Here is a 20968-nt window from a genome sequence, read left to right on the forward strand (position 1 = left end):
ATTTGCAAAAGTCTGGTTCGCAGGAACATTGCTGGCATTCACGTTTCAATTCCCGGACAAGGTATTTTCTGGCGCTGTGATCAGAGGGTCGTTTGTTTGGATGAAGCCCAGCCTTCCTTACTATTCGTTACATTGTGGAGCTGAGTTTGTTGAGACCGACAGGATTCATTTTGAAACATTGTTTCTGATGTTTGTTTACGTTTTGACAGCGCGTATGAATACATTTTTTTGTGATGCGGTTACCTAATTTGCATAATTATTACACTAGTTATATATGAAAAAACATTGCATGGGGTTATATCACTCCTGCGCCGTAAGTTATGTTATAAACAAAAATATCACAAACTTCCATTTGTGATTGAACAAGACCTGGTTATGTATTTAAATACCAGATAATACGAAACAATAAGCCTAAAAATTGACAATACTTTATTTATAATAGTTAAATCCAAAAGGTGGGCACACTCACACATATCCTTTGATTATATTCGCGAAGAAAAAATATTGTCATAAGAAAATACTCATCTGATTTAAACAAATACCGTAAAGTACTAAGGGAGCATTCAACAGGTTGGGTTAGAGACGATATTAGATGTCATATTCACGTTACACAGACCACTTATTAATGACTCGAGACGCTCCATGAAAACCTACTCTAGAAAGGCATAACTATAGTGTGTTGATGTTGTAATGGGCTTAGTTTGGTGTTGCAATACAAGTCAGCAGTGTCATAAGAAAATGATATTATCTCAAAGACGCACCAGAAATGATTGACAAACAACATGAAAGAAATTCATTAAGGAATAGAACAAAGAGTATCAATGAGCTTTTATGACCGATTTTACTTACATTATACTTCAGTTTGAATACAAATTTCCATTATATGATCTTAAAGTACTAACTAGTAACCTCATGTTGGCATGTTGGCGTACATTCCTTAAATAGATTATATTTGTATAAAATGGCAAAACAAATGCCAATTAAAACAAAATCAGTATAGTATATGCAAGTTCTTAGTTCATTTCAGATTTTTATTTAATGTTCCATATAAAAACATTTTTTTCATAATTGCTGATGCACACTTATGTTATATTGGTAACAGCTTTTTGCTCTGAAAATATGGTTCGTATTGATAACATACATCATAACGTTCGGTTGCAATAGAGTTCCTTGAATTATCAACAAAATGCTTGTTATTATGTGGGTCTAGGTAACTAGGGACGTTTCCCCAAGTATATCTAACAAAACGTTGTTTTAAATACACTTACTCGCCTTTTTAATACTCCAAATTGTTCATACCCTTAATAATGTTATTAGAATACTAATAGGTTACAGGGTGAGTTTTAAAAACTATTGGAGCCAGATGTATATAGAATAGAAAATTATTATTAAACACTCAATATAAAGCAAATTTTACAATTAAACCATATCTTAATATTTGAGATGTAGCTCAAGTTCGAAAATGATATGCGTCGTTAAGATGTTTTGCCTATTATTCTATTGACACTGGTAGGCATTATGGAAAACGAACTTAGATTAATGTTATAAAAAACAAAAGGCGTTGTGTTTCCAGGCGGCCATTATATGTGTGCTTGCATCAATTTCATGTCACTGCTTTAGAGTATCATATTGCTCTTATGATAGGTAAAATCAATTCACTCTATTTGTTACTCCCTTTCCTTTTCTAGCGTAGACATATCATCGATTCATAGTTTGTTGTATATTGTCATGTATATCCATAACATGCGTTTTTATTATAGTGTGTTATATTTCACATGTTTATGTACACCAATTTGAAATAAACAAGCTCCCTGCTACCTCTTAACACATATATATGAATTGTCTGATGTGAGAAGAATTGAAACTGTGAAACTGCGATGTGGGTCTAGGTAACTAGGGACGTTTCCCCAAGTATATCTAACAAAACGTTGTTTTAAATACACTTACTCGCCTTTTTAATACTCCAAATTGTTCATACCCTTAATAATGTTATTAGAATACTAATAGGTTACAGGGTGAGTTTTAAAAACTATTGGAGCCAGATGTATATAGAATATAAATCCATTAATATACACTCAATATTAAGCAAATTTTGCAATTAAACCATATCACGTTTGAGATGTAGCTAAAATGCGTAAATGATTTGCGTCATTTAAATGATTTGTACCTATCCTTCTATTGAAACTGCTAGTCATAATGGAAAACAAAGAGATAAACGCACTTACCTATTATGATATGTGTGTTTAAAGATGAATTCTGTTTTTGTTGTTGAAAGGTCTTTTATAGAATTGTATAAAGATTGTTATTTTTGTGTGTCCTTAATAAAATGGAATACGGAATGTTTATATTGCAAAATACTATCGAGAATACCTTTGATTATACATAACTTAGCAATGTTAATATATTTCGCATTTGAATAAACATTATAGTAATGGTAGTTTAGTTTTGAAATCATTACATATTATTATATCACGTTTGTATTAAATATGTATACCCTTTTGTTTATATATGGGCTAGAGGCCTTTTGTACAACAAACGTCGAACTTGACTTGACTTGTTTTTATGTATCTGAAACGCCATTTATTTGTCACATGATCCTGATTTCAATAAAATATATGTATAATAATTGCGACTACTTAATCAAAGTGGAACTTCGATTAATGAAATACAACCAAAAGGCGCTGTGTTTCTAGTCGGCATGATATGTGTGCTTACAACCATTTCATTTCACTGCTTTATAGTAACATATTGCTCTAATTGTAGATGTAGATGCATTCGTGAGTAGTATTTATACGGAATAGTGGACATACACATATGAAGGAGTAATTCAATACGAAAGCTACGATAGAGTTTGAAATTAAGAAATGAAATTGGCTGAGTATAAAGATAAATGAGAGGAGAATTGTAAACATTATTTGATTAATAAGACTTTGTTCTCCTTTTACAATACTGTCTCGTCTTTGATACTACTTACAAATAGCAGTATGATAGTTTAAATCAACTCACTGTATTTGTTACTCCCCTTTCGTTTCGTGCGTAGGCATATAATCGATTAACAGCGTATTGTATATTGTCATGTATATCCATAACATGCCTTGATATTATATTGTGGTATATTTCATAAATATACACAATTTTGAATTTTACAAGCTGCTTTCTACCTTTAAATACATGTACATGTTTCGCGTGAAGTCAAAATAATATGCAATTATAATATGTTTCTACAAAGAGAGTTCCAAAACACCAATTTTGACCGTTCTCATTTGAAAGGTAAGATCTATTCCGTATCATTAAATAGTAGTTTAAGTAATACTACTCTCCGCAAATAAAATGAGCAAGACTCGATTATTACAACGAGCGTTATTAAAGTCCTTTTGCACCGTCTTCTAACAGTCAGAGTAAGATTTTGTGTTTGTCATCTGTGTGGTCTTGTGAACTTCATTTAAAACTACAATTTATATATTCCGGTAGAAGTCCAATGTACACTATACTTTATTATCAGTACTTCATTTCATTGCTGACAAACGAAGTTCAAGTCCAGCTCCGAAGTTAAAATTTCACCGAGCTGCCACCGATGCGGTTTTAAGCGACAAACGCCACGGATGTCCGGCCTATGTGACTGAGTCATAATGACTCAGTCACATAGCCCGGCCGATGAGGTTCCGATGAGCCAGCGATGCGATTTTCACCGAACACCGGCCGGACACCGGCCGGACATCCGTGGCGTTTGTTGCTTAAAACCGCATCGGTGGCAGCTCGGTGAAATTTTAACTTCGGAGCTAAATTTCACCGGGCTCTCAACGAGCTCCCTCATCGCAGCCCCATCGTAACCACATCGGAAAACACGTCGGCCGGTGCACGGCCGAGTATCGGCCGGTGTCCCTTGCATCTGAGACAACCAGAGGACGAGGTGTTTTTTTAACGGACACCGGCCGAGCTCCGACCGAGCTCCGGCCGATGTGGGACAGAGCCTTGGAAAGTATAGTACCGGTGGCTGACCGATGTAAGGGACACCGGCCGATGCTCGGCCGGAACTCGACCGGAACTCGGCGTAACCCGGCCGGATATCTCTGCTAGTATATATACTGTTCGCTCCTGTCTGTGTACAGCATTCAGCAAGTTGTATCCACACGGTTCACTCTTGACAGACTTTATAAACAGGATGCCAAAATTAGTCAAGGAAAGTGATGGAGATGAGAAGAATTGCGGCAAGAAGAGGCAGCAGCCAGCTAGCAGCAAGGGAAAGGGCCAGAAAAAGCAGAAGACGCTAGCAGTGAAGACCAGAAAATCTCCTCGAAAGAGGATACAAGAGGAAGAAGGCGGTGCCAGTGGTACGGAGGGGGAGCAATCAGAGATATCCGATGCTGAGTCCATGGCGTCCCGGTCGTCCCAGGCGTCCCAGGCGTCAAAGTCGTCGCAGTCCAAGCCCACGTCCTCGTCCAAGTCCAAGTCCAAGTCCTCGTCGGCGTCTGCGTCGCGGCGAGCCGTTGGTGTGCCGATAGAGGAGATCACCCAAGACCAGATGCAAAAGATAGCAGATTTCTACGAGGGACACCCTATGTACTACGATGTTGGGCATGAGAACTACAAAAACACGAAGTTGAAGGAATGTACTCTGGACAAGTTTAGCGAACAGATTGAGCTTTCTGGTGAGACCTTGTCAGATTTTGAAATGTTTGAAATTATTTTTAAATTTGTCAAATTTTAATTTTACGATGTTTTACTTTAGAAAACATTGTATTGAATGTATTAATGGAATTTGTCTGTGTATTGCAGTCCAAGCCATACAAAGGCATTTCACAAGTTGCCGTACCGAACACTTCAAGCTCAAGAACAGATTCAAGAGTAGCAAGAGTGGATCCGGGGCGGCCCCTCTTACGTCACTCCAGAAGTTTAAACTGAACGCGTACGAGTTTCTGGACGCCCATCACGTATCACGGACGCTGAAATCGACCTGTGGGGGGTAAGCATCTGCAAGCAGATTTTCTAAGTTATCAAAGAATTGTCTTAATGTTTTTCTTTGCCAGTGAGTTGCTCACCCTTCTTTCTACTTGCCGCGATTTTACTATTGATGGTTTGAATGCTTCAGCTGGCTGGTGAGGACGAGGATTCGGCGTCGGAGTTGGTGTATGCTGCAGCGTCTGAGTATGAGCCGGCCACGTCGCAGGGAGTAGGAGCTGCCAGCAAGAAGGACAAGGCTGCATCCGTCAGCGACATGTCCAGAACGCTGATCGCGTGTCTCAAGTCAAGTACCAAGGCCACTCAGGACGCGGCGGAAAAGGTAAATACTCGACAAAATGCAAAATAAACCATTTTCTGCTACTTCCATCCCAATACAAAATGCAAGTTTTTGTGTATTGAAGTGTAGATGTGTGAGTTGGCGGTTCCTAAAACACCAGCGGTTTAGGCCACTGCCCGTACCAAGGAGGTCCCTTATTTTCATTCTTATTTTCTTTGCAATGTACTGGTTAATTTTAAGTTTTACTTATGGGGGGTTAAGTTTCGACTGGGTTTTTTCTGCATATTTGTGGTTTCTGGGTACATTCTTTAAAAGCTGTATTTACAATTGTTATGTTTACAGGTGCGTGTAGCCCAGACGGCAGCTGCAGATCCGTTCCAGGCCGAGCGTGACGCCTGGGCTGAGTGGATGACAAGCGGGAACAACCAGGTGCCATCACCTCGGTACAGAGAGTTTCAGCAGGAAACTTTCACCACCTTCATGAAATACGTCCCGCTCATGCCGGGGACTCAGCAGCACCCCCAACAGCAGCCTCCAAAACCCCCATCGCAGTTCGTACAGCCACCCATCCCGATGGTAGATCCTTATCACCACCAGCCGATGTATCTTCAGTCCGTATCCCAGAAACCACAGCAACAGTCGCAGCCGTTTATCCCCTTTGCTACGGCTCCAGTTCGGCAGCAGCAGCCGCCCGATCAGCAGTATGAACAGTTCCAGGTATGTTTTTTTTATTGTGATATTAAACAGTACATATTATAATAAAATTAATTTCCAATATTCAGATTTAATACATGTCATAACCTTAATTAAATTATGGTGATATGATCACTTGGAAGCAAAACATGCAACAGAAGAGAGAAAATTGCAGTCTCGGTTTTATTGAGACTGTTCATTGACAACAATGAAATGTACTACACTGGTAACGCCCCCTAGCACCGGCTTAAGCGGTATTCAATCTTCAAATTCACCGAATTACATTTAATGATCCCGAAAGACCAGAAACTATATACAGTATAACTGCACTGAGGACGAAGTACGGGCGACCTTTTACGACCCGCCATACAAACACTTAAGTTTTCTTGCAAAACAGTCAATTGTTATGCCTCTGCTATGTTTCAGTCTCCCAGGGCAGTCTCTGCACCACCTGTTACTTCTGCGACCTATGACCTCTCAGTCTTGCTGGCCTTGCAGTCTCCATTGACAGCCAGCCAAGGATCCAACATCGCTGAAGCTGCGTGGCAGCTTTCATCACCCGGCAACATCGGCCTCAACATGCAGTCACCTGCACAGAGGCCAAAATATAGCAGTCTTTCACAAGTGCTAGGTGCGACCAGCAGAGTGCTGGCTAGCACTGAACGTGATAACACAATCGGTGGTGACGACGACAACTCAGAACAGGAGCAGGAGTAGGAGTAGAGACAGGGCATGAAATTCTTCACAATCTGACAGAGACCCACCTCAGCCAAGTAGCCCAAAGTTGTAGTGTATGTACTGACAGTGTGTTTTGAACAATATAGTAACAATGTGCCTCGTACAATCACAGTAACAGTTTGCCTCGTACAATCATAGTAACAGTGTGCCTCGTATAATTACAGTTACAGTGTGCCTCGTATAATTACAGTTATTAAAATCAATCACGATGAACACTATGTTGTTGTATTACACCCACAACTCATCATATTCGTACTGGTGTACATTTACTTTGATATTTGGCAGACGTCACACCAAAAGGGACTTTCAGACAATACACACTAGTGTTGATCCTGATCAATGGCTACAACGTTAATCTTGAATTAAATAATACATTTATTGCATAGATTGGTCGATAATTGTCTAGTTTTGCTCTGACGAGTGTCAAAATGCGCAAGTCATCCAAATGTGTTGTTCCATGAGAAACACATGCATTTCAAGTTTCAAGTCTTTGACCAGTAATTCAAAAGTTATAGCCAATATTAAAGTTTGGTGACAAACAGACAACCAGACAGATCAAAAACAAAATGCCTCCCTGATCTACAAGCAGTGGCATAAAATATAAAGTCAATGTTTTAATAATACCCAACAACAGTTTTAATTTTGCAAACAACATACTGAATAATGGACTGTAATATACGACAATGTACTAAGTCCTGAGAACTGTCTATGGTTGCATCCAGTACATGCATATTACATGTTACACAGAATACAGACGTTACTGTTGGTTTATTGCCACATCTTGCCATGGCACACTCCCGGCAGGACTGCAAAAGTAATTCTTGAGGTATGCGCGCAGTTCTTTGCCTGGTCCGGTCAATCTTGGTCCGTTCCCTGCTGCTTGCACATCTTCGAGCATGGCTTGGTCTCGCCATGCACCCGCGATGAACTGGCCCTGCTCATCTTCCCGGTCGAGATCGGCATTCTGGATGTTGGGGTAACGAGTCCTCATGAGGTTGTGTAGGGTCATGAAGGCCATGACGGTCTTAGTAACTGTCGACGGTCGCATGCCCAGGGTTGTTAGAAGACATCTGAAGCGATTGGCAAGTATACCAAACACATTTTCAACCACACGGCGTGCCCTGGAACACCGGTAATTGAAGATCCGCTCGTCCCGTGCCAGGTGACGATGAGGGTAGGGCTTTAACATATATTGCCGAAGGGGGAAGGTGTCGTCTCCGAACATGTAGTAGGGTGTGTCCCGGTCGTCATTAGGCAGGGAATCCGGTTGGGGGAGTCCGATCGTTCCCTCACGAAGACCTGGCTCTAGCCGCGACCGGTTAAAGATGCCGGCATCGGAACACGACCCTGGTGACCCCACATCCACCCAGATGAACTTGTAGTTCGAGTCAACCACCGCAAGCATGACGATAGAAAAGAAGCCTTTATAGTTGTAGTAGAGTGAGCCACTCTTGGGGGGCTTCTTGATTGCGACGTGCTTCCCATCGATCGCGCCACAACAGTGGGGGAAGTTCCACCTGTCTCCGAATCCCTCGGCCATCGGGCGCCATTCATCTTCTGTCTGGGGAGTGGCCCACATCTCATCCTGACACACCTCGGGGATGAAAAGGGCTATGGTGTTGTGTGGGACACGAAACGCAAACGCAAGGTCGTGGTACCTGTTTCCGGTCGCCAAAAACCTCAAGGTGATTGCCAGCTTCAGCCCAGGGTCCAAGGGGGTTCGATGCCTGCAACAGAAGAGGATGAAATATGATTAGACCTAAGCAAGAATATAATGTTTGGAGGGAATTTTGTTTGAAAAATACGGATTAACTTACGTTGTACTCTTGGTAATGCGGGGGCCAACTCGGTTAAGCAACTCATAGTACATCTGTGGCTCCATGCGGAGGAATGCTTTGAAGTCGGCAGCGTGCTCGGCCTCGAGTTCCGTCATGAGAGTCTCGTACTGGCCGAAAAGGGGTCTGCGTAGGATCAACTCTCGCACCCACCAGCGTCTTTCTCTTCTGCGGGCCCTCTGTCGCTCCCTCTCGGCGGCTTCTAGTATTGCCGCCAGGACCAGGTTGTACTGGAACCTTGCTTGAGCCAGTTCGTGTTCGAGCAGTGCCATTCGAAGTCTCCTCGGTGCAGCCATAGTGATGAACTGACAATGTCAAGTAGGAAGAACGGAATAGCTCGGCACCCAAGTCCGTGTTACATCGGACGAGCATCGGCCGGTCATTGTTCAAAGCCCGTTAACAACCCGGCCGGCGATCGCACGGTGTCCTGTTACCTGCTTTGGTACCGGCCGTATTCCTTCCGATGTCCGGCCGACCTCCGGCCGGTAGTTGCTGCCACATCGGCAGAAAAAACTCCCATTTTGAGACAGACTCCGTAAGATCACCGGCCGGTGTTCGGTCGGTCGCCTGAAGATGTCCGGACGGAGTCCGTTCACGTCACCGAGCTCTGCTTCCGATGAGGAGAGCTCGGTGGCACCAAAAAAATCCACCGAGCTCTACCGATGCCGGACATCGGCCGGGCTATGTGACTGTGAAACACATATTTCGGAATTAAATGAGTTCACATTTGCAGAACGTTGTCTATTGTAACTACATTTTGAATAAAATTATACCAGATTTTATTGCTTCAAAATTTAGCGAACATTGACAATACTTGCATGTATATATTTTTCTTTTTTTAACTTTGAAATCAGGGATATTTGTGCAGTGTTTAAAATGATACAATAGAATACTTTTATGTACGCATGAATTTTACTCTGCAAATTTTGTAAGCGTAATTGTACCTACTGTGTAAATACACGAATATGTCCATGAAACAAAACGTATACCGTTCACATGTATGCAGATCGGATAAATTCATACCCTCGATCATGCTGCGTGGCCGGAAATCGGCAGGCCTCGTTACTGGCTTCCGCACAGCCTTTGGTAGGATTTTTCAATTCATCCCGCATACATGAGTAGGTTACTTTAAACTGCCATGAACAAAGGAATCAGACATTTTGTGCAGCGTGGTTTGTGCCCTGGCCTGGTGTCCCAAAACAAGGCATATATTTGGGTTATGACAGTTTGTTTCTATACTACGGTATTCGTTTTAGAATCTGGTTTGATGCATTGTCTATAAAAAAGGCAGACAGTAATCAAAACGCAAGTGACAAGTGAGGTATGCATAGTAGTAAATAAATTATTTAATACTTATCAACATATCATCATATGATTTCATGTACCATACTACTAAAATAAGTATATTACTATGGTTATCATGTAGACAACAACCTGAATGTATAATTATGTTAATATGCTGTCTTTTAAGAACGGATATTTGTTGCACTTTGAAGCACTGATTAAATAAGCTATTAAAATAATAACAATAATAGATTAACTATTCTTATGCGCTTGAAAGGATTAACTTATATTCTTTCACTTGCATTTATATTTGCAATACTTTCAAAATACGTCAAAACTAAATGCAACTTCATTTTTGATTTGCCAAATTCCTATGAGTTAAATGCTGTGTTATTTTTACCTACGTTACACTTTGCACTGTAAAGGTCCACCTACATGACAAACACTTTTTTCTTTATGTTCCGATTGGAATGCTAATTTAGAACACAGACATGATACGAAAAACTTTCAAAATTCATTTCTTTTCAAGCAACTATGTATGCCAATTACTACATTCAAGGAATGAACAACTAAAACACGTTGAAAAGTTTACTTTTATTATGATGACGCATAACATTGCGTGTACTACATGTTTAAGATAAGTGGCATTTGAGAGGAAAAGTTATTTGCAAAATTTCACTTTAATTATGTACACTCACTGAAACTCGCTTTCCACGTAGCAGCACGAATGTGGCAAAGTTTACTATAGCGACACGTAAAAAGTATCACATCTACAAGTACAAAACATTTTGTTTCATCCGTAATTGATAAACACGTAACGGTTACCGAACAAACTTTAACAACACAAGATAAAATACAGAGTATATAGTATTCCCTATTTTTTGGTCTGTTTTCTAGCCGATGATCCCTATCTTATTTTACTACATCGGTATACTATGTTATTTTTAGGGCTTGTTCCGTAAAGTTTACAATCATTTACAATTGTACAGTTTAAACATTTTCGTCAATTGCTTAATAATCACATGACTTAATTTGCAAGCAGATGTTAAAACGGATTTAGACTGACAGAGAGAATATCGCCAACAAAAAAACCTATGAAAGCTACGGACCAGCGACACTGAAAGTTTCTTCCAACTTCTCTGTCTGATCTATGTTCGCCTCTGTGATGCCTTTGGCTGCCAGCTCTGCTTTCACCTTCTGTATGTATTTAACGTAGCAGCGCGAAGGACTTACTTTCGCCAGTCTAAAAATAATTGTGTAACAACAGATATTCAGACAGAGTTTATTTACGAACAGTGAGATGCCAATCAATATTCTTAAGTGCCCGCTTTAACGAGGACTAGACACTTAACTTGGGTCTTAACTCTCGTTCACTATGTACATGCTGAGCAAGTTATAAATAATCACAATGCGTGCTATATGAGTTAAAATGTGGTTTAAAATGCAATATCATAAAGTCTGAGAGAAATGAAACGGATTCTTATGTTAACAATATTTGTTTGACCCTCTTATTTTACACTCTAGTTACAGTAATTTTCAAGTGGTAAACAACTGTAATATTTAACATGTAAAGGTATGAACCTTTCTTGTAATATAACAGTTTAATGTAAAATTAAACTAATGAAATATTATGCCGTAAATGTCAATGAAATGAATGATTGGGTCCTATGATTACTGTCCGATTCATTGGTCATATTTGATATAATATATAAGTCAAATATTAGTCAAAAACAATCACGAATTAAATTATCTAGTATTCACTTAATTAAATTTCATTGTATTCATTGTCATTAACCCGTTTATGTAAACTTTAGTGCAAATATGATACGGTATTATTTCATGTAACACTAATAGTAAGTATTTAAGTATAGAATGACTTTTCGAACGTTGTGTTTTACTTAAGTGCTAATTTACATTTCTGAAAAGCTTACTTTTCGCTATACTTATCATCTTAACACAAATCACAGTTAAACAATACATCATGTCATCAAACAATGACAGACAAATCTGCACTACAATCCTGTCTCACATATAATAAGTATGCGTCCATTTCAACATCTGGTACATACCACACCATACTTAAACAGTCATACTTGGCTTTAGATATTGATACATCCGGTAAATATCCTTACTCATTTTAAACTTAACCACTAGGTCATCAAACATTGAGCCGCTTACCAGATTGGTATCTCCTTACTATACTTATAAAGGCTAGATATAACAATACCGACTTAAACGAATGCTCACTTCAAGTAATACTACCCCCCCCCCCCCCCCCCCTAAACATTTAAACCGGGGATCATCATATAATAAGACGCCATCTTATAAAACCCTCTAACAATGATCATCATTTCGCCTTTAACATGCTTCATACCTTTTGCGCCTTTCTACAGATGATCAACTATTCTTCATAGGAAGTACGGGTAGTACCATCAGTGAGACATCACTATCTACCAATAAGACGCCACTATCAATCGGTATGCCGCCATCTAGGATATCTCTCTAGTCTTTACCAACAGTAAAATTAATACCTCTCTTGAACGTTAAAATTTACATCCTACATACAAGCTAGCTCTTATTATACTTACAATGGACTATCAAACATTGAGATGCCATCCAGTCCAACACTCCAGTCTTCCCCAATAGTAAACATCTGCCCTCTTTTGAACGCCGTCTTCAACATCCCACATACTGTCACACCCTCACTGTCGTTTTTCAAACGTCCTTCGAACCTGCTGCCTTTATACTCTTGCCCAGGGAACGCCTGGTATCGCTGAAAGTAGTTAAAGAGGATATAAGAGTTTAGAATATAAGTGCCGTCGTGAAGGTTTTAAAAGCAAAATATATAACATATCATACTATAGTTGTGCTATTTTAATTAAGCATATGCATTCCGGTGATTTATAGAAAATTATCAGTGAAATCAAAATCACATTGCAATCTTTAAATCTAATTGGTACCAACTGTACTTTCTTAGAACAGAAAATATACATTCAAGGCAAATTTATTATGGTCATGATTTTTAAACGTCATATGCTGATCTACACATTGAAAATTTGGCGTCACAGTTTTATAATCACTGCTTAAACGTAAAAAATAAAATAATAGAAATTCAAATACTGCGTTTCTATGTGATTTTCATGATTATTTGTTATTGCATATTGTAATGATGCATAAATATTTCTGCTAACTGCTGTCGTGGTCAGGATGTAACTCTTAAACGTGTTGCCGCTAGGATTTAAAACTAGCAAGTCGTACTTTTCTGTTGGCTATGTTTACACATAAGGGAAGTTACACATTGGATAAATATAGCTCAAGGTGTATGACAGTTGGCATCCATGTGACGTTTATTCGGATTAAGTAGAAAACCAAGCTTTTGTTTGAAAAATAGTTTAGAAACTTTTTATAGCGTTTATATATTAGGTCACAGTTAGAACAACATGTTGGAATAATTAAGTTTGCGAGCATTGTGATGTTCCTCTCACTGGTCAACACTACAATACGATGACCAAGGAACATGTCGCCTTATCAATTTCAAATTTTGGACTGTTTTGCTGGCTTATATAGCACTTAAATTAAATAACAACATTTAAATGTCTTATTACATCAGTAGGATTAACTGGGTTTGTACAAAATAACAATTCAAATTAATTATTATTGATGACCAATATTCTTAGATTTACAATATTATATGATTTAACAATGGTGACTTATTTCAAACGTTCCATTGTCTGCCTTTCCGATACCTATACTGAGTGCATTTATATACACATGATACTGTGTAAGTGTTCGTCGTGTGTTTAAGAATCACGCCTCGTTCGCAGTTTTCTGTGTTTTAAACAAACGACGTGGGGAAAAAAGACTAAAAATATATTGACAGAAACATATTTGCAAGAGTTTTTCGTCTGTAATAAGTTGATATGTTAATCACAAGATAACAAATACTGAATCTAACTTGAGTTAAATGATGTTGTTTTGTATATTATATATCAGAGCTTTTGAATTGTAACAGTCAAGGTCAAGGTATACGGAAATATCAAAATTCTTTTTGACATAGCAAATATATTTAAACAAGTTGATTACCGTCTGAAGGCCATCCATGAATTTGAATGAAATACCGATAGGAAACCGTTGTTCTTGGCTGACCTCGACCTTCAACGATCCAGTGGGCTGTTTCCCTAAAAATATGGTATATAACTGATAACATAATTAGATGCGTTTGCATTATTTTGCTAATAGAGCAACACTATCAAATCAAAGCGGCCATATCGATCGATTACCTATACCATTACTTTTTAAAAACAGCAACATCGGAATCTTTTTTTATAAAAAACGGATGAAGTAACATTTTTTTTAAAACTTAAACAATCATTTATTACTATTTCAAAATTAATAAGGTATTAACGATAATATAATTATTTGTCAATGGATTGGTATAAATGTACATGTATGGTATATATTTGTGTAAACATACAGTAAATGCAATTCTGGGCTTGTCGATACTGTGCGTGGACGATTTTACATTCCTTGAAAACAAAGAGAACAAAATCAAAGGACAGAAGAGTTCAGTTGGTAAGTATAATTTAAGTCGATAAAATCACACACTATAATTAAAACAGGGCATAGCAAAGTTTTATTTAGTATATCGATATAAGTGTTTTGTCAATTGTCAAGATTTAACAAATCCTGCTATTTTTACACAATAATTACGACAAAGATTGCTTCTTTTTTTGTCGAAGTATCCAAGTATCATTTCAAAAATTCGTCCTGCATACACTTGGATATACTAAATAACATCAGAAACAACCATGAGCATATACCTTTTTGTAAAAACTACTTCATCAGTTTAGTTTATAAAATTCACGGAGCCTGATGTTTGATATTACTCGCGTTTGAGCAAAGATTATAAGTATCTTTGTTGGCCGAAAGTGCAGGTTTGTATGAACGTATCTTAAATCAGCGGCTATGGTAGATGCCGTTCTCCCAACTCAGGAAAACAAAATAAGGATATAATCTTCTGCTGAATGTAAGTGATTATACAGCATGTGAAAGGTTGTTGAATTAAGTATCTCCATTTTCTCAAAATTTGTTTAACTAAGTCTTGAGTATTGCATAACCCTTTAAAACAAAACAAAACCAATGAGGAGAAAATACTCATTGTTGGTATTGGAGACCTATTTCGAAAATGTTTACTATATAATCGGCACAATATAAAACAAAAAGAGCATATAGATGTTTTCATCAATTGCATCAATAGACTTAGTTGTCTTTATTCAAAAATTAGTCAATCTTTAACAAACGCTGTTTTTTTCAAATAATGGTCATTACTTAACGACAGCCAATTCATCCTACCCGTTTAAAGTAAGCCAAGTCTTCTTCCGTTAGTTTTAACTTCTCCTCTGCTTTCAGCCGTGCCTAAACAAAGACCGTTTAGTTTGAATATACTCTATATTTAGAGGATAAACATTGTCATATACCATTTTGTTTCAAACGTCTTTTTGTTTTAGTCCTTCTGCAATTAATATTAACAAATGAAAACTCATCATTTAGCCTGCCCTCACTATTGACGTTTTTTTTTTTAATTTCAAAGACAATATCTCGTTCAAAAGTTATATTAAATATCGAGATTTTTTGATATTCTTTCATAACGAACATATAAAATGTATCAATAATTCACTTACACTTGTACGTTAATGAAAATAACTTCTTTTTAAGCAATGACATATTAAAGTTATGACATGTCATGGTTAGAAAGGTTAATTTGTCCATGCTTTTAAAACAAAGATAACCTATCGAAAATATATAGCAAACAATGTGATAATGTACTTAATTATTTTTAGTTAATTGTTCAACGCCTGTTAAATATATAGAACACTTTTGTGTGAGCATTTCAGACAATGTGTTTGTAGTTTAATGATCAAGTTATATTAAACCGTAAGTGTAACAATATAATGCGTGGAAATGAAACTCACTTCTTAGTTTGCTCATTATCTTTATATATACTTACAGCTTCTGCTTCTACAGCTTATCTTTATATATACTTACAGCTTCTGCTTCCATGAGATCCTTACGAGTCTAGAATGGTAAAATTGTGTAATACCAATTCAAAGTATAAGACATGATAACAGTTAAATGAACATGCACACTTAATATACATTATAATCAAAATCCCTTCGGCCTTCAAACTAAATGAAATTGATTTACGATACCATTGAAGCGTTACAAAACTAAATATTTGTTTTCGGTTTCATGATTTACACCATTTTTTCCACTTGGTTTTCGTTATTGCTACTTGACATTTTTCCTTGTCGTTTTGTTCTCTCTCCTTTTGGGCACATCTTTTCGGTAGTTTTCTTGATACGTCTTACTGATTTGCCTGGTAGGGACTCTTGTTGAGTTCAATTTCGACTAAATGGCGCTGTTTCGAAGTGAGATATTGTGTTATGCAGTCAATTTAACTTAAGGTATTCGTTAGAGTATGTGCTTTGAGATGTTTCATGAATGTTTAAAAAATAGACCATTAAATGGCCGATTCAATTTAGTTACTAACTGCAATATTGTTATCAATTTGGTCACTTCAGAATCATTTAAGATTTAATCCGGGGGCACACTGCTTATGAGGTAACTCGATAATTCTCGCTAGTGTTATCCGACCCACATACATCTGATAAGCCTTCTTTTATTTTAAGTATCGGAGTCATCGATGGTGTGTTTTCGTGAATAGATAATACTGTTAGACCGACAACGTCATCGAAATTTCGAATTTACTTGCATCGAAAAAAAACTCTGACTCATATTTGAAATTACACTGCATAATAAAGTCAAGAAAAGTTAAGTGACGTCATTTTCCTACTATGTCATATGGTCATCGAAACTATTACCTATTTTGTGTGTCATCCAAGTCACGCTATCATAATTGAGTGTTAAACAAGTATTATATGTATCAAAACAAAAACAGTGCCAAAATAATTAGATTGTGGACTTTGAAGTTCTTGAAAACAGGAATCATATTACCCTGTTAGAAGGCAAAACATAAAAAAATTATTAAAGCCAAATAAGATATACATTACTTAAAGACCAGAGACGGTGAAAATAAAATAGTTAATGAAAATCGCCTCCCAGTCCCTTATCAAACATAGTACCAATTGTTTTGAAATGTAAGTAACATGATATTTACTAATTAAACTTCACTATGACAAAAATAGTGTAAAGGTTATTTAAGCAAAACATTAGAAGAAGAATTCTATTTTTATTATGTTTGTGACTTAAAGCTAATCACAGGTTTCATTATAATATAATTTCTTATGTAGTCAACACATAACTGAATTGGTCAAATTCGGTAAGTTATCTCTCATAGCATATAGATATCTTAAAGACTGTGCATGCGTGTGTGTGAACGAACTACATTTCGGTCTTCCTGTTTGAAACATAAAATGACTTTGTATTAATCCTTATATCAAATACGTTGTTTTTGCTTTGTTGTTATTCCCTTCACTTTGTTCTTAAACTATGTGTACGTATAATGATGTAGATTTGATTCTCTTGAATAAAAATATATATATCATTTTAAAAAGAAATGTATATAAGTGGCAAGCAGATCTTGTTGGATCAAGTTTAAAATCAATCTAATTTTTTTCGATTGAAAATTTCACCTACTGTTAACACTACAAGTTTGAACTATGTTAACAACATTAACTTTCCTATGTTTTCTTATATTCCAGAGTAAAGACAAAATCACTACAAAATATTCGCTTTTCCTCTTTTAGTGTTACGTTTGTTTTTGTTTTTAAATTAACTCACCCGTTGTTGTTTCAGTAAGTGTTTCGCCAATTTACCGTAACAACGCTGATTTTTAAAATCAAGGATATACTTAGGTATATATCCGTTCTGGTTGTGTTTCAATTGAATGTTCTCCGTTAGAAGGAAGAATAAAGTGATATACACTAATTTAAAATGAATTACAATTAATAACTTCTGCATCATTTATTTGATCTTAAACACGATTCAAAATGTGTAAATACTTCAATCATTTATGGGAATCATGAGTGTAGTGTACAAATACACCAAGTCTATATTTGAGTGAGGAACATAAATACGTCACGATTCAAGAGTATAGTTTAAGAATATTTGAGTGCTGTACAGAGTATAGTAATGAATAGCGTATACTAAATAATCACTTAGCAGGAGCCTTAACCCAAGAAGTTTAGAATAAAAATGAACTGAAATTATACTAAAAAAAAACACCAACAAGTATTGAAACTTACTAAATACCGCAAATAAGTTGTTTGTTGATATAGTGCGTGTCAGTACCTGACGTTCAGTGCTTATTAAAATAAAATTCCTTCTTGATAAGGTGTGATACGTTGGACGTCATTGGATGTTTCAGAAAACCTCATTCTTAAGAAGTATCCGTACTTTATTTCGCCAATGCATTTCTCAAATCGCGTTACGCGTATGAATCACTTTTAAAGGACTGAAATGACGTCATCCACCTAAAAATACTTAAGAACACTTAAGCTTATTCATGAAACGACCCCAATGTAGTCGAGTGGCTCAATACTATGATAAGGTCATTTGATACCTCAAGGCAATACTAACATGTCTGAACGTATTTTTATTCCAAGGCGATACTTACATGTCTGAACGTATTTGTCTTCCAAGGCGATACTAAAGTGTCTGAACGTATTTGTCTGCCAAGGCGATAATAGCATGTCTGAACGTATTTGTCTTCCAAGGTGATACTAATATGTCAGAACGTATTTGTCTGCAAAGGCGATACTAACATGTCTGAACGTATTTGTCTTCCAAGGCGATACTAACATATCTGATCGTATTTTTATTCCAAGGCGATACTTACATGTCTGAACGTATTTGTCTTCCAAGGCGATACTAACGTGTCTGAACGTATTTGTCTGCCAAGGCGATAATAGCATGTCTGAACGTATTTGTCTTCCAAGGTGATACTAATATGTCAGAACGTATTTGTCTGCAAAGGCGATACTAACATGTCTGAACGTATTTGTCTTCCAAGGCGATACTAACATGTCTGAACGATTTTTTCTGCCAAGGCGATACTAACATGTATGCACGTATTTGTCTTCCAAGGAGTAACTTACATGTCTGAACGTATTTGTCTTCCAAGGTGATACTAACATGTCTGAACGTATTTGTCTGCCAAGGTGATACTAACATGTCTGAACGTTTTTGTCTGCCAAGGCGATACTTACATGTCTGAACGTATTTGTCTGCAAGGCGATACTAACATGTCTGATCGTATTTGTCTGCCAAGGCGATACTAACATATCTGAACGTATTTGTCTTCCAAGGCGATATTAACATGTCTGAACGTATTTGTCTGCCAAGGCGATACTAACATGTCAGAACGTATTTGTCTTCCAAGACGATACAAACATGTCTGAACGTATTTGTCTGCCAATGCGATACTAACATGTCAGAACGTATTTGTCTGCCAAGGCGATACTAAAATGTCTGAACGTATTTGTCTTCCAAGGCAATACTAACATTTCTGAACGTATTTGTCTTTCAAGGCGATACTAACATGTCTGAACGTATTTGTCTTCCAAGACGATACTAACATGTCTGAACGTATTTGTCTTCCAAGGTGATACTAAAATGTCTGAACGTATTTGTCTTCCAAGACGGTACCTAACAATCCTAGATAAACACACCTTGCAATTTAATATATAATATACTAATTTAAACGAGATTGTGGCAATAACTATTCGGTATTATTGGGATAAGAATGAGGTTGTGCACACACACTGGTTTAAACCCGCAGTAAATTTACATTATACTGACCGTTCCAAGGCGGTACCGATCAATCATTAATAAACATACTTAGCTTTTTTGTATAGCATTTATGCACTGTGCTGTTTGTGGAGTTTTGAACTGTTGTTCCATGTTTCTGGTTTGTGATTTGTTTTTGTTTTTGAGTTATATGTCTTTGGCGTTTAGCCCGTGCCATTAAACGGGGATTAAGTTTAATGTTTGGCTACTGGGTTTGTTTCTGTACTTTTCACATATTCATACGAGTACATCCAATCAGTCAGTACTCAACGAAACAGAAATTATTGCATAATCGTAGGCACTATTTGTTTATCATTTAATCAATCGCATGTGCATCGAGGAATGCACAGGACGTTTTATGTTTTAAATTGTTCTTACCTACACAAACGATATAAGAGTCATATGGCTAAATACACCCATGTCACACATAATTAGTTATTTGCAACGTTTGCTATTTGTTCATGCATGAAGTTTTGTTTCGTGTTTCGAGCTACATTGATGTTGAACATTTTTGTTTATATAACGATAGAGTTTCTAGTTTGTTTCAAGTGCATGCAGGCAAATTTTGCTAATGTTTTCCGGGTTTTGTGTACATTTTAGTATTTATTAATCTATGGAATGCATTTTTCTTTGATAGTTGAAACGATGTACTTTTTGCGTTATTATTGCATGTATATCTTTATACATATCGTCAAAATGGGATGCGTTGTGTTTACGTAGAAACGATACATAAAAAAGAAAAAGAAAACATAAAGGCATACTTTTTGATTTTCTTGAGTTGCTTTCCCCATTGTGTATGTGTTTCCTTCGTCGCTTCCAACTACTTCCTCCTGAAGTTGACAAACATCCTTTAAGTCTTCTATGAAGCATTTAAAGGCAGCAGTATTTTCCGTTAAGCGAAAGAATCTAACCGTACGCTTGTATTCAGCTTCTTTGATCTGTCTCTTTACCTCCGAAATTTCCTTTTCAAAATTTTGGTTCATCAGGTAAAACCGACCTGAAAACGAGTTTTTCACTATCTCATTGAGTTGTCTTTCCTCTTTGATAGCCCATGAAACTTTCTCCTCACAAATTGACGAAATGCATGAACAGGTTTCTATTATTTCGTCGGTAAAATTACGCACTTCCTGTCTAAAACTGCTTATGGAATCTTCCACTTTCCGTTTAAGTTTATTTTCCAAATCATCCAATTCTTTATTACATTTAACTGCATGATTATTACTTGTTTCTTTTTTACTATCAACTTCTTCCTTCACGCGCTGAGCTTCATATTGTATCTCATTTAAAGTTGCAGACATAGCATTAGATTGGTCGTTATCAATACGCACTGCCTCTTGGTACAAATCAACAACCTCATCACCACATGAAAAAT

General features: G+C 37.1%; 3 protein-coding genes across 3 annotated transcripts; 1 reads left to right on the plus strand and 2 right to left on the minus strand.

Annotated features, from left to right (window-relative positions):
- The first annotated feature begins 5831 nt into the window (after positions 1–5831).
- LOC128241716 (uncharacterized) lies at positions 5832–6797 on the plus strand. Its single transcript, XM_052958761.1, has 2 exons — positions 5832–5956; positions 6359–6797. Exons 1-2 carry the CDS (start codon positions 5840–5842, stop codon positions 6647–6649), a joined length of 408 nt encoding a protein of 135 aa, XP_052814721.1. The 5' UTR covers positions 5832–5839; the 3' UTR covers positions 6650–6797.
- A 630-nt stretch (positions 6798–7427) lies between these two features.
- On the minus strand, positions 7428–8801 carry LOC128241314 (putative nuclease HARBI1). Its single transcript, XM_052958246.1, has 2 exons — positions 8488–8801; positions 7428–8397 (listed from the first exon to the last, which is right to left on the minus strand). The coding sequence occupies exons 1-2, from the start codon at positions 8799–8801 to the stop codon at positions 7428–7430; spliced, it is 1284 nt and encodes a 427-aa protein (XP_052814206.1).
- A 2089-nt stretch (positions 8802–10890) lies between these two features.
- On the minus strand, positions 10891–15416 carry LOC128241315 (E3 ubiquitin-protein ligase DTX3L-like). The gene is made up of 5 exons (XM_052958247.1): positions 15142–15416; positions 14264–14315; positions 13873–13967; positions 12378–12562; positions 10891–11032 (listed from the first exon to the last, which is right to left on the minus strand). Exons 3-5 carry the CDS (start codon positions 13888–13890, stop codon positions 10891–10893), a joined length of 345 nt encoding a protein of 114 aa, XP_052814207.1. The 5' UTR covers positions 13891–13967; positions 14264–14315; positions 15142–15416.
- Positions 15417–20968: the final 5552 nt, after the last annotated feature.

Source organism: Mya arenaria, chromosome 7 (assembly GCF_026914265.1).
Source record: "Mya arenaria isolate MELC-2E11 chromosome 7, ASM2691426v1".
Lineage (NCBI taxonomy): Eukaryota > Metazoa > Mollusca > Bivalvia > Myida > Myidae > Mya > Mya arenaria.

Coding starts and splice junctions, on each gene's coding strand:
- LOC128241716 (XM_052958761.1), top strand. CDS start 5,840: ATGTATCTTCAGTCCGTATCCCAGAAACCACAGCAACAGTCGCAGCCG. Junction 5,957..6,358: donor AGCAGTATGAACAGTTCCAG/GTATGTTTTTTT, acceptor GCTATGTTTCAG/TCTCCCAGGGCAGTCTCTGC.
- LOC128241315 (XM_052958247.1), bottom strand. Junction 11,033..12,377: donor TCAATGTTTGATAGTCCATT/GTAAGTATAATA, acceptor AATTATTTTTAG/ACTGGCGAAAGTAAGTCCTT.
- LOC128241314 (XM_052958246.1), bottom strand. CDS start 8,801: ATGGCTGCACCGAGGAGACTTCGAATGGCACTGCTCGAACACGAACTG. Junction 8,398..8,487: donor CGCATTACCAAGAGTACAAC/GTAAGTTAATCC, acceptor CTTCTGTTGCAG/GCATCGAACCCCCTTGGACC.